The sequence below is a fragment of the Chiloscyllium plagiosum genome, unplaced genomic scaffold, assembly GCF_037043375.1.
Source record: "Chiloscyllium plagiosum isolate Xiang-an unplaced genomic scaffold, Cpla_swu_hap1 HiC_scaffold_50, whole genome shotgun sequence".
In the NCBI taxonomy this organism is placed as follows: Eukaryota; Metazoa; Chordata; class Chondrichthyes; order Orectolobiformes; family Hemiscylliidae; genus Chiloscyllium; species Chiloscyllium plagiosum.
The window spans coordinates 47006451-47022789 of NW_028270188.1; the positions used below are offsets into that span (position 1 = coordinate 47006451).

Sequence of the window (16339 nt, forward strand, 5' to 3'; positions counted from 1 at the left end):
GTTATACAGGGACAGACCTGTCCCCACCAGTACTGTACCCCAGTGTTATACAGGGACAGACCTGTCCCCACCAGTACTGTACCCCAGTGTTACACAGTGACAGACCTGTCCCCACCAGTACTGTACCCCAGTGTTATATAGTGACTGACCTGTCCCCACCAGTACTGTACCCCAGCGTTATACAGTGACAGACCTGTCCCCACCAGTACTGTACCCCAGTGTTATACAGTGACAGACCTGTCCCCACCCAGTACTGTACCCCAGTGTTATACAGGGACAGACCTGTCCCCACCAGTACTGTACCCCAGTGTTATACAGTGACAGACCTGTCCCCACCAGTACTGTACCCCAGTGTTACACAGTGACAGACCTGTCCCCACCAGTACTGTACCCCAGTGTTATACAGGGACAGACCTGTCCCCACCAGTACTGTACCCCAGTGTTACACAGTGACAGACCTGTCCCCACCAGTACTGTACCCCAGTGTTATACAGGGACAGACCTGTCCCCACCAGTCCTGTACCCCAGTGTTATACAGGGACAGACCTGTCCCCACCAGTACTGTACCCCAGTGTTATATAGTGACTGACCTGTCCCCACCAGTACTGTACCCCAGTGTTATACAGTGACAGACCTGTCCCCACCAGTACTGTACCCCAGTGTTATACAGGGACAGACCTGTCCCCACCAGTACTGTACCCCAGTGTTATACAGGGACAGACCTGTCCCCACCAGTACTGTACCCCAGTGTTATACAGGGACAGACCTGTCCCCACCAGTACTGTACCCCAGTGTTATACAGTGACAGACCTGTCCCCACCAGTACTGTACCCCAGTGTTATACAGTGACAGACCTGTCCCCACCAGTACTGTACCCCAGTGTTATACAGGGACAGACCTGTCCCCACCAGTACTGTACCCCAGTGTTATACAGGGACAGACCTGTCCCCCACCAGTACTGTACCCCAGTGTTATACAGTGACAGACCTGTCCCCACCAGTACTGTACCCCAGTGTTATACCGTGACAGACCTGTCCCCACCAGTACTGTATCCCAGTGTTATACAGTGACAGACCTGTCCCCACCCAGTACTGTACCCCAGTGTTATACAGTGACAGACCTGTCCCCACCAGTACTGTATCCCAGTGTTATACAGTGACAGACCTGTCCCCACCCAGTACTGTACCCCAGTGTTATACAGTGACAGACCTGTCCCCACCAGTACTGTACCCCAGTGTTATACAGTGACAGACCTGTCCCCACCCAGTACTGTACCCCAGTGTTACACAGGGACAGACCTGTCCCCACCCAGTACTGTACCCCAGTGTTATACAGTGACAGACCTGTCCCCACCAGTACTGTACCCCAGTGTTATACAGGGACAGACCTGTCCCCACCAGTACTGTACCCCAGTGTTACACAGGGACAGACCTGTCCCCACCAGTACTGTACCCCAGTGTTACACAGTGACAGACCTGTCCCCACCAGTACTGTACCCCAGTGTTATATAGTGACTGACCTGTCCCCACCAGTACTGTACCCCAGCGTTATACAGTGACAGACCTGTCCCCACCAGTACTGTACCCCAGTGTTATACAGTGACAGACCTGTCCCCACCCAGTACTGTACCCCAGTGTTATACAGGGACAGACCTGTCCCCACCAGTACTGTACCCCAGTGTTATACAGTGACAGACCTGTCCCCACCAGTACTGTACCCCAGTGTTACACAGTGACAGACCTGTCCCCACCAGTACTGTACCCCAGTGTTATACAGGGACAGACCTGTCCCCACCAGTACTGTACCCCAGTGTTACACAGTGACAGACCTGTCCCCACCAGTACTGTACCCCAGTGTTATACAGGGACAGACCTGTCCCCACCAGTCCTGTACCCCAGTGTTATACAGGGACAGACCTGTCCCCACCAGTACTGTACCCCAGTGTTATATAGTGACTGACCTGTCCCCACCAGTACTGTACCCCAGTGTTATACAGTGACAGACCTGTCCCCACCAGTACTGTACCCCAGTGTTATACAGGGACAGACCTGTCCCCACCAGTACTGTACCCCAGTGTTATACAGGGACAGACCTGTCCCCACCAGTACTGTACCCCAGTGTTATACAGGGACAGACCTGTCCCCACCAGTACTGTACCCCAGTGTTATACAGTGACAGACCTGTCCCCACCAGTACTGTACCCCAGTGTTATACAGTGACAGACCTGTCCCCACCAGTACTGTACCCCAGTGTTATACAGGGACAGACCTGTCCCCACCAGTACTGTACCCCAGTGTTATACAGGGACAGACCTGTCCCCCACCAGTACTGTACCCCAGTGTTATACAGTGACAGACCTGTCCCCACCAGTACTGTACCCCAGTGTTATACCGTGACAGACCTGTCCCCACCAGTACTGTATCCCAGTGTTATACAGTGACAGACCTGTCCCCACCCAGTACTGAACCCCAGTGTTATACAGTGACAGACCTGTCCCCACCAGTACTGTATCCCAGTGTTATACAGTGACAGACCTGTCCCCACCCAGTACTGTACCCCAGTGTTATACAGTGACAGACCTGTCCCCACCAGTACTGTACCCCAGTGTTATACAGTGACAGACCTGTCCCCACCCAGTACTGTACCCCAGTGTTACACAGGGACAGACCTGTCCCCACCCAGTACTGTACCCCAGTGTTACACAGGGACAGACCTGTCCCCACCCAGTACTGTATCCCAGTGTTATACACTGACAGACCTGTCCCCACCAGTACTGTACCCCAGTGTTATACAGTGACAGACCTGTCCCCACCCAGTACTGTATCCCAGTGTTATACACTGACAGACCTGTCCCCACCAGTACTGTACCCCAGTGTTATACAGTGACAGACCTGTCCCCACCCAGTACTGTACCCCAGTCTTATACAGTGACAGACCTGTCCCCACCCAGTACTGTACCCCAGTGTTATACAGTGACAGACCTGTCCCCACCCAGTACTGTACCCCAGTGTTACACAGGGACAGACCTGTCCCCACCCAGTACTGTACCCCAGTGTTATACAGGGACAGACCTGTCCCCACCAGTACTGTACCCCAGTGTTATACAGTGACAGACCTGTCCCCACCAGTACCGTACCCCAGTGTTACACAGGGACAGACCTGTCCCCACCCAGTACTGTACCCCAGTGTTATACAGGGACAGACCTGTCCCCACCAGTACTGTACACCAGTGTTATACAGGGACAGACCTGTCCCCACCAGTACTGTACCCCAGTGTTATACAGTGACAGACCTGTCCCCACCAGTACTGTACCCCAGTGTTACACAGGGACAGACCTGTCCCCACCCAGTACTGTACCCCAGTGTTATACAGAGACAGACCTGTCCCCACCAGTACTGTACCCCAGTGTTATACAGTGACAGACCTGTCCCCACCAGTACTGTACCCCAGTGTTATACAGTGACAGACCTGTCCCCACCAGTACTGTATCCCAGTGTTATACAGTGACAGACCTGTCCCCACCCAGTACTGTACCCCAGTGTTATACAGTGACAGACCTGTCCCCACCAGTACTGTATCCCAGTGTTATACAGTGACAGACCTGTCCCCACCCAGTACTGTACCCCAGTGTTATACAGTGACAGACCTGTCCCCACCAGTACTGTACCCCAGTGTTATACAGTGACAGACCTGTCCCCACCCAGTACTGTACCCCAGTGTTACACAGGGACAGACCTGTCCCCACCCAGTACTGTACCCCAGTGTTACACAGGGACAGACCTGTCCCCACCCAGTACTGTATCCCAGTGTTATACAGTGACAGACCTGTCCCCACCAGTACTGTACCCCAGTGTTATACAGTGACAGACCTGTCCCCACCCAGTACTGTACCCCAGTGTTATACAGTGACAGACCTGTCCCCACCCAGTACTGTACCCCAGTGTTACACAGGGACAGACCTGTCCCCACCCAGTACTGTACCCCAGTGTTATACAGGGACAGACCTGTCCCCACCAGTACTGTACCCCAGTGTTATACAGTGACAGACCTGTCCCCACCAGTACCGTACCCCAGTGTTACACAGGGACAGACCTGTCCCCACCCAGTACTGTACCCCAGTGTTATACAGGGACAGACCTGTCCCCACCAGTACTGTACACCAGTGTTATACAGGGACAGACCTGTCCCCACCAGTACTGTACCCCAGTGTTATACAGTGACAGACCTGTCCCCACCAGTACTGTACCCCAGTGTTACACAGGGACAGACCTGTCCCCACCCAGTACTGTACCCCAGTGTTATACAGAGACAGACCTGTCCCCACCAGTACTGTACCCCAGTGTTATACAGTGACAGACCTGTCCCCACCAGTACTGTATCCCAGTGTTATACAGTGACAGACCTGTCCCCACCAGTACTGTATCCCAGTGTTATACAGTGACAGACCTGTCCCCACCAGTACTGTATCCCAGTGTTATACAGTGACAGACCTGTCCCCACCCAGTACTGTACCCCAGTGTTATACAGTGACAGACCTGTCCCCACCCAGTACTGTACCCCAGTGTTACACAGGGACAGACCTGTCCCCACCCAGTACTGTACCCCAGTGTTACACAGGGACAGACCTGTCCCCACCCAGTACTGTATCCCAGTGTTATACAGTGACAGACCTGTCCCCACCAGTACTGTACCCCAGTGTTATACAGTGACAGACCTGTCCCCACCCAGTACTGTACCCCAGTCTTATACAGTGACAGACCTGTCCCCACCCAGGACTGTACCCCAGTGTTATACAGTGACAGACCTGTCCCCACCCAGTACTGTACCCCAGTGTTACACAGGGACAGACCTGTCCCCACCCAGTACTGTACCCCAGTGTTATACAGGGACAGACCTGTCCCCACCAGTACTGTACCCCAGTGTTATACAGTGACAGACCTGTCCCCACCAGTACCGTACCCCAGTGTTACACAGGGACAGACCTGTCCCCACCCAGTACTGTACCCCAGTGTTATACAGGGACAGACCTGTCCCCACCAGTACTGTACACCAGTGTTATACAGGGACAGACCTGTCCCCACCAGTACTGTACCCCAGTGTTATACAGTGACAGACCTGTCCCCACCAGTACTGTACCCCAGTGTTACACAGGGACAGACCTGTCCCCACCCAGTACTGTACCCCAGTGTTATACAGAGACAGACCTGTCCCCACCAGTACTGTACCCCAGTGTTATACAGTGACAGACCTGTCCCCACCAGTACTGTACCCCAGTGTTATACAGGGACAGACCTGTCCCCACCAGTACTGTACCCCAGTGTTACACAGGGACAGACCTGTCCCCACCAGTACTGTACCCCAGTGTTACACAGTGACAGACCTGTCCCCACCAGTACTGTACCCCAGTGTTATACAGTGACAGACCTGTCCCCACCAGTACTGTACCCCAGTGTTATACAGTGACAGACCTGTCCCCACCAGTACTGTACCCCAGTGTTATACAGTGACAGACCGGTCCCCACCAGTACCGTACCCCAGTGTTATACAGTGACAGACCTGTCCCCACCAGTACTGTACCCCAGTGTTATACAGTGACAGACCTGTCCCCACCAGTACTGTACCCCAGTGTTATACAGTGACAGACCTGTCCCCACCAGTACTGTAACCCAGTGATATACAGGGACAGACCTGTCCCCACCAGTACTGTACCCCAGTGTTATACAGTGACAGACCTGTCCCCACCAGTACTGTAACCCAGTGATATACAGGGACAGACCTGTCCCCACCCAGTACTGTACCCCAGTGTTATACAGGGACAGACCTGTCCCCACCAGTACTGTACCCCAGTGTTATACAGTGACAGACCTGTCCCCACCAGTACCGTACCCCAGTGTTACACAGGGACAGACCTGTCCCCACCCAGTACTGTACCCCAGTGTTATACAGGGACAGACCTGTCCCCACCAGTACTGTACACCAGTGTTATACAGGGACAGACCTGTCCCCACCAGTACTGTACCCCAGTGTTATACAGTGACAGACCTGTCCCCACCAGTACTGTACCCCAGTGTTACACAGGGACAGACCTGTCCCCACCCAGTACTGTACCCCAGTGTTATACAGAGACAGACCTGTCCCCACCAGTACTGTACCCCAGTGTTATACAGTGACAGACCTGTCCCCACCAGTACTGTACCCCAGTGTTATACAGTGACAGACCTGTCCCCACCAGTACTGTATCCCAGTGTTATACAGTGACAGACCTGTCCCCACCCAGTACTGTACCCCAGTGTTATACAGTGACAGACCTGTCCCCACCAGTACTGTATCCCAGTGTTATACAGTGACAGACCTGTCCCCACCCAGTACTGTACCCCAGTGTTACACAGTGACAGACCTGTCCCCACCCAGTACTGTACCCCAGTGTTACACAGGGACAGACCTGTCCCCACCCAGTACTGTACCCCAGTGTTACACAGGGACAGACCTGTCCCCACCCAGTACTGTATCCCAGTGTTATACAGTGACAGACCTGTCCCCACCAGTACTGTACCCCAGTGTTATACAGTGACAGACCTGTCCCCACCCAGTACTGTACCCCAGTCTTATACAGTGACAGACCTGTCCCCACCCAGTACTGTACCCCAGTGTTATACAGTGACAGACCTGTCCCCACCCAGTACTGTACCCCAGTGTTACACAGGGACAGACCTGTCCCAACCCAGTACTGTACCCCAGTGTTATACAGGGACAGACCTGTCCCCACCAGTACTGTACCCCAGTGTTATACAGTGACAGACCTGTCCCCACCAGTACCGTACCCCAGTGTTACACAGGGACAGACCTGTCCCCACCCAGTACTGTACCCCAGTGTTATACAGGGACAGACCTGTCCCCACCAGTACTGTACACCAGTGTTATACAGGGACAGACCTGTCCCCACCAGTACTGTACCCCAGTGTTATACAGTGACAGACCTGTCCCCACCAGTACTGTACCCCAGTGTTACACAGGGACTGACCTGTCCCCACCCAGTACTGTACCCCAGTGTTATACAGAGACAGACCTGTCCCCACCAGTACTGTACCCCAGTGTTATACAGTGACAGACCTGTCCCCACCAGTACTGTACCCCAGTGTTACACAGGGACAGACCTGTCCCCACCAGTACTGTACCCCAGTGTTACACAGGGACAGACCTGTCCCCACCAGTACTGTACCCCAGTGTTACACAGTGACAGACCTGTCCCCACCAGTACTGTACCCCAGTGTTATACAGTGACAGACCTGTCCCCACCAGTACTGTACCCCAGTGTTATACAGTGACAGACCTGTCCCCACCAGTACTGTACCCCAGTGTTATACAGTGACAGACCGGTCCCCACCAGTACCGTACCCCAGTGTTATACAGTGACAGACCTGTCCCCACCAGTACTGTACCCCAGTGTTATACAGTGACAGACCTGTCCCCACCAGTACTGTACCCCAGTGTTATACAGTGACAAACCTGTCCCCACCAGTACTGTAACCCAGTGATATACAGGGACAGACCTGTCCCCACCAGTACTGTAACCCAGTGATATACAGGGACAGACCTGTCCCCCACCAGTACTGTAACCCAGTGTTATACAGTGACAGACCTGACCCCACCAGTACTGTACCCCAGTGTTATACAGTGACAGACCTGTCCCCACCAGTACTGTACCCCAGTGTTATACAGTGACAGACCTGTCCCCACCAGTACTGTACCCCAGTGTTACACAGGGACAGACCTGTCCCCACCAGTACTGTACCCCAGTGTTATACAGTGACAGACCTGTCCCCACCAGTACTGTACCCCAGTGATATACAGGGACAGACCTGTCCCCACCAGTACTGTACCCCAGTGTTATACAGTGACAGACCTGTCCCCACCAGTACTGTAACCCAGTGATATACAGGGACAGACCTGTCCCCACCAGTACTGTAACCCAGTGATATACAGGGACAGACCTGTCCCCCACCAGTACTGTAACCCAGTGTTATACAGTGACAGACCTGTCCCCACCAGTACTGTACCCCAGTGTTATACAGTGACAGACCTGTCCCCACCAGTACTGTACCCCAGTGTTATACAGTGACAGACCTGTCCCCACCAGTACTGTACCCCAGTGTTACACAGGGACAGACCTGTCCCCACCAGTACTGTACCCCAGTGTTATACAGTGACAGACCTGTCCCCACCAGTACTGTACCCCAGTGTTATACAGTGACAGACCTGTCCCCACCAGTACTGTACCCGAGTGTTATACAGTGACAGACCTGTCCCCACCAGTACTGTACCCCAGTGTTATACAGTGACAGACCTGTCCCCACCAGTACTGTACCCCAGTGATATACAGTGACAGACCTGTCCCCCACCAGTACTGTACTCCAGTGTTACACAGTGACAGACCTGTCCCCACCAGTACTGTACCCCAGTGTTATACAGTGACAGACCTGTCCCCACCAGTACTGTACCCCAGTGTTACACAGTGACAGACCTGTCCCCACCAGTACTGTACCCCAGTGTTACACAGTGACAGACCTGTCCCCACCAGTACTGTACCCCAGTGTTATACAGTGACAGACCTGTCCCCACCAGTACTGTACCCCAGTGTTACACAGGGACAGACCTGTCCCCACCAGTACTGTACCCCAGTGTTATACAGGGACAGACCTGTCCCCACCAGTACTGTACCCCAGTGTTATACAGTGACAGACCTGTCCCCACCAGTACTGTACCCCAGTGTTACACAGAGACAGACCTGTCCCCACCAGTCCTGTACCCCAGTGTTATACAGTGACAGACCTGTCCCCACCAGTACTGTACCCCAGTGTTATACAGGGACAGACCTGTCCCCACCAGTACTGTACCCCAGTGTTATACAGGGACAGACCTGTCCCCACCAGTACTGTACCCCAGTGTTATATAGTGACAGACCTGTCCCCACCAGTACTGTACCCCAGTGTTATACAGTGACAGACCTGTCCCCACCAGTACTGTACCCCAGAGTTATACAGGGACAGACCTGTCCCCACCAGGACTGTACCCCAGTGTTATACAGTGACAGACCTGTCCCCACCAGTACTGTACCCCAGTGTTATACAGGGACAGACCTGTCCCCACCAGTACTGTACCCCAGTGTTATACAGTGACAGACCTGTCCCCACCCAGTACTGTACCCCAGTGTTATACAGTGACAGACCTGTCCCCACCAGTACTGTACCCCAGTGTTATACAGGGACAGACCTGTCCCCACCAGTACTGTACCCCAGTGTTATACAGTGACAGACCTGTCCCCACCAGTACTGTACCCCAGTGTTATACAGTGACAGACCTGTCCCCACCAGTACTGTACCCCAGTGTTATACAGGGACAGACCTGTCCCCACCAGTACTGTACCCCAGTGTTATACAGTGACAGACCTGTCCCCACCCAGTACTGTACCCCAGTGTTATACAGTGACAGACCTGTCCCCACCAGTACTGTACCCCAGTGTTATACAGGGACAGACCTGTCCCCACCAGTACTGTACCCCAGTGTTATACAATGACAGACCTGTCCCCACCCAGTACTGTACCCCAGTGTTATACAGTGACAGACCTGTCCCCACCAGTACTGTACCCCAGTGTTACACAGGGACAGACCTGTCCCCCACCAGTACTGTACACCAGTGTTATACAGTGACAGACCTGTCCCCACCAGTACTGTACCCCAGTGTTATACAGTGACAGACCGGTCCCCACCAGTACTGTACACCAGTGTTATACAGTGACAGACCTGTCCCCACCTGTACTGTACCCCAGTGATATACAGGGACAGACCTGTCCCCACCTGTACTGTACCCCAGTGTTATACATTGACAGACCTGTCCCCACCAGTACTGTACCCCAGTGTTATACAGTGACAGACCTGTCCCCACCAGTACTGTACCCCAGTGTTATACAGGGACAGACCTGTCCCCACCAGTACTGTACCCCAGTGTTATACAGTGACAGACCTGTCCCCACCAGTACTGTACCCCAGTGTTATACAGTGACAGACCTGTCCCCACCAGTACTGTACCCCAGTGTTATACAGGGACAGACCTGTCCCCACCAGCACTGTACCCCAGTGTTATACAGGGACAGACCTGTCCCCACCAGTACTGTACCCCAGTGTTATACAGGGACAGACCTGTCCCCACCAGTACTGTACCCCAGTGTTATACAGGGACAGACCTGTCCCCACCAGTACTGTACCCCAGTGTTATACAGTGACAGACCTGTCCCCCACCAGTACTGTCCCCCAGTGTTACACAGGGACAGACCTGTCCCCACCAGTACTGTACCCCAGTGTTATACAGGGACAGACCTGTCCCCACCAGTACTGTACCCCAGTGTTACACAGGGACAGACCTGTCCCCACCAGTACTGTACCCCAGTGTTATACAGTGACAGACCTGTCCCCACCAGTACTGTACCCCAGTGTTATACAGTGACAGACCTGTCCCCACCAGTACTGTACCCCAGTGTTATACAGGGACAGACCTGTCCCCACCAGTACTGTACCCCAGTGTTATACAGTGACAGACCTGTCCCCACCAGTACTGTACCCCAGTGTTATACAGTGACAGACCTGTCCCCCACCAGTACTGTACCCCAGTGTTATACAGTGACAGACCTGTCCCCACCAGTACTGTACCCCAGTGTTATACAGTGACAGACCTGTCCCCACCAGTACTGTACCCCAGTGTTATACAGTGACAGACCTGTCCCCCACCAGTACTGTACCCCAGTGTTATACAGTGACAGACCTGTCCCCACCAGTACTGTACCCCAGTGTTATACAGGGACAGACCTGTAACCAGTAAACCCAGTTGATGCCATCTAACTTTCTTGTTCTTTTGTTTAGTCTTTCTAAGGTTCTGGTAGTTCCACGGAAGATTCTAGACTTGGATATTAAGGACGCAGGTGCTTACTTCAATGAGGGCCGTGTTCCAGTAAGTATTGGCGGTGCTATCCTGAGTTCTGACCCTTTGTGCTGTCGTTGCTGGTGATGGATATTTCTTGATCTCTCCTCAGCGTTGGCACTGGCACCATCTGGGAAGCAACCTCCTGAGAATGAGCAACATCCAGAGCAACACGTACCCACAGCGAGATGGAGTCAGGTAGGATCTCACTTACCCTCAGAGCCTGAGTCAATCCATCCAATCCCCACACCATCCCCAACTCTCCACTCTCCCAACACTCCCCAGACAGGGGCATCCAGGGTTAGATACAGAGGAAAGCTGTCTCTGCACTGTCCCCCCATCAAACACTCCCAGGGACAGGGACAGGGACAGCACGGGGTTAGATACAGAGTAAGGCTCCCTCTACACTGTCCCCCCATCAAACACTCCCAGGGACAGGGACAGGGACAGCACGGGGTTAGATACAGAGTAAGGCTCCCTCTACACTGTCCCCCATCAAACACTCCCAGGGACAGGGACAGGGACAGCACGGGGTTAGATACAGAGTAAGGCTCCCTCTACACTGTCCCCCATCAAACACTGCCAGGACAGGGACAGCACGGGGTTAGATACAGAGTAAAGCTCCCTCTACACTGTCCCCCATCAAACACTGCCAGGACAGGGACAGCACGGGGTTAGATACAGTGTAATGCTCCCTCTACACTGTCACCCCATCAAACACTCCCAGACCAGGGACAGCACGGGGTTAGATACAGTGTAAAGCTCCCTCTACACTGTCCCCCATCAAACACTCCCAGGGACAGGGACAGCACAGGGTTAGATACAGAGGAAAGCTCCCACTACACTGTCCCCTGAGTAAAGCTCTGTGTATTGACTGTGCAGCAGCAGCATCCGAAGTTGTTTGTTGAGTTTACAGTTCTCAGTCCAGCCTGAGCTGTCAGCATTTGCAGCTTTCGTGTTGCCTGCTGTTAATTTCAGCCCTTTGCCGTGAGCTGGTTGGTTGGTGGTTTCGGCCCTTTGCCGTGAGCTGGTTGGTTGGTGGTTTCGGCCCTTTGCCGTGAGCTGGTTGGTTGATGGTTTCGGCCCTTTGCCGTGAGCTGGTTGGTTGATGGTTTCGGCCCTTTGCCGTGAGCTGGTTGGTTGATGGTTTCGGCCCTTTGCCGTGAGCTGGTTGGTTGGTGGTTTCAGCCCTTTGCCGTGAGCTGGTTGGTTGGTGGTTTCGGCCCTTTGCCGTGAGCTGCTTGGTTGATGGTTTCGGCCCTTTGCCGTGAGCTGGTTGGTTGGTGGTTTCGGCCCTTTGCCGTGAGCTGGTTGGTTGGTGGTTTCGGCCCTTTGCCGTGAGCTGGTTGGTTGGTGGTTTCGGCCCTTTGCCGTGAGCTGGTTGGTTGGTGGTTTCAGCCCTTTGCCGTGAGCTGGTTGGTTGATGGTTTCGGCCCTTTGCCGTGAGCTGGTTGGTTGGTGGTTTCGGCCCTTTGCCGTGAGCTGGTTGGTTGGTGGTTTCAGCCCTTTGCCGTGAGCTGGTTGGTTGGTGGTTTCGGCCCTTTGCCGTGAGCTGGTTGGTTGGTGGTTTCAGCCCTTTGCCGTGAGCTGGTTGGTTGGTGGTTTCAGCCCTTTGCCGTGAGCTGGTTGGTTGATGGTTTTGGCCCTTTGCCGTGAGCTGGTTGGTTGGTGGTTTCGGCCCTTTGCCGTGAGCTGGTTGGTTGGTGGTTTCGGCCCTTTGCCGTGAGCTGGTTGGTTGGTGGTTTCAGCCCTTTGCCGTGAGCTGGTTGGTTGGTGGTTTCGGCCCTTTGCCGTGAGCTGGTTGGTTGATGGTTTCAGCCCTTTGCCGTGAGCTGGTTGGTTGGTGGTTTCAGCCCTTTGCCGTGAGCTGGTTGGTTGATGGTTTCGGCCCTTTGCCGTGAGCTGGTTGGTTGGTGGTTTCGGCCCTTTGCCGTGAGCTGCTTGGTTGGTGGTTTCAGCCCTTTGCCGTGAGCTGGTTGGTTGATGGTTTCGGCCCTTTGCCGTGAGCTGGTTGGTTGGTGGTTTCAGCCCTTTGCCGTGAGCTGCTTGGTTGATGGTTTCGGCCCTTTGCCGTGAGCTGGTTGGTTGGTGGTTTCGGCCCTTTGCCGTGAGCTGGTTGGTTGATGGGTTCGGCCCTTTGCCGTGAGCTGCTTGGTTGATGGTTTCGGCCCTTTGCCGTGAGCTGGTTGGTTGATGGTTTCGGCCCTTTGCCGTGAGCTGGTTGGTTGATGGTTTCGGCCCTTTGCCGTGAGCTGGTTGGTTGATGGTTTCGGCCCTTTGCCGTGAGCTGGTTGGTTGGTGGTTTCAGCCCTTTGCCGTGAGCTGGTTGGTTGATGGTTTCGGCCCTTTGCCGTGAGCTGGTTGGTTGATGGTTTCGGCCCTTTGCCGTGAGCTGGTTGGTTGATGGTTTCGGCCCTTTGCCGTGAGCTGCTTGGTAGATGGTTTCGGCCCTTTGCCGTGAGCTGGTTGGTTGGTGGTTTCGGCCCTTTGCCGTGAGCTGGTTGGTTGATGGTTTCGGCCCTTTGCCGTGAGCTGGTTGGTTGGTGGTTTCGGCCCTTTGCCGTGAGCTGGTTGGTTGGTGGTTTCGGCCCTTTGCCGTGAGCTGGTTGGTTGGTGGTTTCGGCCCTTTGCCGTGAGCTGGTTGGTTGGTGGTTTCGGCCCTTTGCCGTGAGCTGGTTGGTTGGTGGTTTCGGCCCTTTGCCGTGAGCTGGTTGGTTGGTGGTTTCGGCCCTTTGCCGTGAGCTGGTTGGTTGGTGGTTTCGGCCCTTTGCCGTGAGCTGGTTGGTTGGTGGTTTCGGCCCTTTGCCGTGAGCTGGTTGGTTGTTGGTTTCGGCCCTTTGCCGTGAGCTGGTTGGTTGGTGGTTTCGGCCCTTTGCCGTGAGCTGGTTGGTTGGTGGTTTCGGCCCTTTGCCGTGAGCTGGTTGGTTGGTGGTTTCGGCCCTTTGCCGTGAGCTGGTTGGTTGATGGCTTTCTCGTTACCTGTTCTCTGTCTCTCCTGATTTGTTTTGTCCTCTTCAGTAAGCTGGAGGAACTGTTGTATGGTGCGCACTGTCGGCTGGTGATCGCTGACTTGTCAGATGATTTACCAAATCCCCTAGAAATCCAACAGGCGTACAGCAAACTGCGAACTCTCTGCAGCTGTGGTAAGTACCCCAAACCCTGCCTGTCTGTCTTTGCTGTTGTATTGCTCAGGGCTGTGCGATCTGCAGGAACTGACTGGTGCTGCCTGTATTACAGAGAATCCCAGCTCCCTCAAGGACTCTGATGAAAAGTGGCTGTCGACCCTCGAGGGGACACACTGGCTGGAGTATGTGAGGTACGTACCCAGTGGGTCAGAGACTGGGGCTGTCAATCACTGCTCACTCTCACACCTCCTTCCTGTCTGTTGTTCGACTTACACGGGCCGGGTGCTGGCAGGTGGGACTGGGATTGGGATTGGGTTGGGATATCTGGTCGGCGTGGACGGGATGGACCGAAGAGTCTGTTTCCGTGCCGTCCATCTCTATGACTCCAAGACCTTCTGAATGGACCTCTCAAATTTCAAAGGTCAGGTTGATCTCTCTTCGTGCACTTCCTCTGCAGCTGTCACCTTGTATTCCTCGTGCTGCTCTATTCCCCTCATCCACTTTGTTTGGTATGATTTCTCTGTATTACAAGCAAAAACAGCACTTTTCACTGTACTGAGGGACATGTGACAATAATAAATCAAATCTTGGGGATGAACAGGTCTGGCCAGGGGCAATAGAGAGCTTCCTGTTCACTCACTGTACAGACAGTTTCATCGTGACTGTTATCTCCTTCCTTCTCCTCCCCAAACCAGGCTGTGTCTAAAGAAGGCAAGTGAAATCTCCTCGTTGCTGAGTAACCAAAGGCTGACTGTCACTCTGCAGGGTAAGGCTCCTTCTTCCCATTCACCATTACATTTCCACCAGCTCCAAACCAGAGCTTCCAAATTTACAGCAGCTTTCCCCAGGAGTACGGGGTCTCCCTCCCCCTCCTGAAGGGGCTGACCCTCTCTCACTGGGGTACGGGGTCTCCCTCCCCCTCCTGAAGGGGCAGACTCTCTCTCTCTGGGGTACGGGGTCCCCCTCCCTCTCCTGAAGGGGCTGACTCTCACTGGGGTACGGGGTCCCCCTCCCCCTCCTGAAGGGGCTGACCCTCACTGAGGTACGGGGTCTCCCTCCCCCTCCTGAAGGGGCTGGCTCTCACTGGGGTATGGGGTCTCCCTCCCCCTCCTGAAGGGGCTGTCTCTCACTGGGGTACGGGGTCCCCCTCCCTGTCCTGAAGGGGCTGCCTCTGTGTGCTGGGGTATGGGGTCCCCCTCCCTGTCCTGAAGGGGCTGGCTCTGTGTGCTGGGGTATGGGGTCCCCCTCCCTGTCCTGAAGGGGCTGGCTCTGTGTGCTGGGGTACGGGGTCCCCCTCCCCCTCCTGAAGGGGCTGGCTCTGTGTGCTGGGGTATGGGGTCCCCCTCCCCCTCCTGAAGGGGCTGCCTCTGTGTGCTGGGGTACGGGGTCCCCCTCCCCCTCCTGAAGGAGCTGACTCTATCTCACTGGGGTACAGGGTCCCCCTCTCTGTCCTGAAGGGGCTGGCTCTGTGTGCTGGGATACGGGGTCCCCCTCCCCCTCCTGAAGGGGCTGGCTCTGTGTGCTGCGGTACGGGGTCCCCCTCCCCCTCCTGAAGGGGCTGCCTCTGTGTGCTGGGGTACGGGGTCCCCCTCCCCCTCCTGAAGGGGCTGGCTCTGTGTGCTGGGGTTGTGTGAATGGGTGAGTGGGGGTGCTGTTGGCCCCGGGCTCTCCCGAAGGCTGCTAACTGTGAGCGGTGTTCCCTCAGAGACCGATGACCGTGATCTGGCCTGCGTTATCTCTTCACTGGTCCAGGTGCAGCTGGATCCTTACTGCCGAACCATCCTGGGATTTCAGAGCCTGCTGCAGAAGGAGTGGGTGGAGGCCGGTCACCGCTTCAGTGACCGCTTCAACCAGCTGCGAGCGACAGAGAAAGACGAGGTGAGAGGCTCCCGTTCTCTGGGCAGTCATAGCTGCTCTTCGACAGCCCTTCCTGACTCTGCACCAGGCGGCTGCCCACTGTCAGACAGTTCTGTGGCATTGCACAGGGACCTATATCGCTGTCTACTGGGATATGGCCAGAGCTACATAGGCCAGTGCTAATAATCACCCACGCTGCTGTGGGTCTGGGGGCTATCAGTTATCTAGAGCAGCTCGGGATGGCAGATGTAAGGACAGATCAGTGAAAGAGCAGTCAGCACTGGTTTCATGATCACTCTTTCACACTTCACGTTTTTATCTCAATGTCCCCAGAACATTCAACATTTGTTCAGGTTTGTTACTCCATTCACATTACATTAATTT

The 16339-nt window shown here is 54.6% G+C and overlaps 1 protein-coding gene across 2 annotated transcripts in view; it reads left to right on the forward strand.

The window, feature by feature from the left end:
- mtmr11 (myotubularin related protein 11) overlaps window positions 1-16339 on the forward strand; it is a 73137-nt gene that overhangs the window by 51235 nt on the left and 5563 nt on the right. For both annotated transcript variants that reach the window (XM_087985015.1, XM_087985016.1), the window contains 6 exons: window positions 10916-11003; window positions 11086-11171; window positions 13992-14116; window positions 14211-14289; window positions 14794-14864; window positions 15804-15976. In XM_087985015.1, coding sequence (XP_087841141.1) covers window positions 10916-11003; window positions 11086-11171; window positions 13992-14116; window positions 14211-14289; window positions 14794-14864; window positions 15804-15976 — 622 coding nt within the window. The remainder of the gene's footprint in view (window positions 1-10915; window positions 11004-11085; window positions 11172-13991; window positions 14117-14210; window positions 14290-14793; window positions 14865-15803; window positions 15977-16339) is intronic.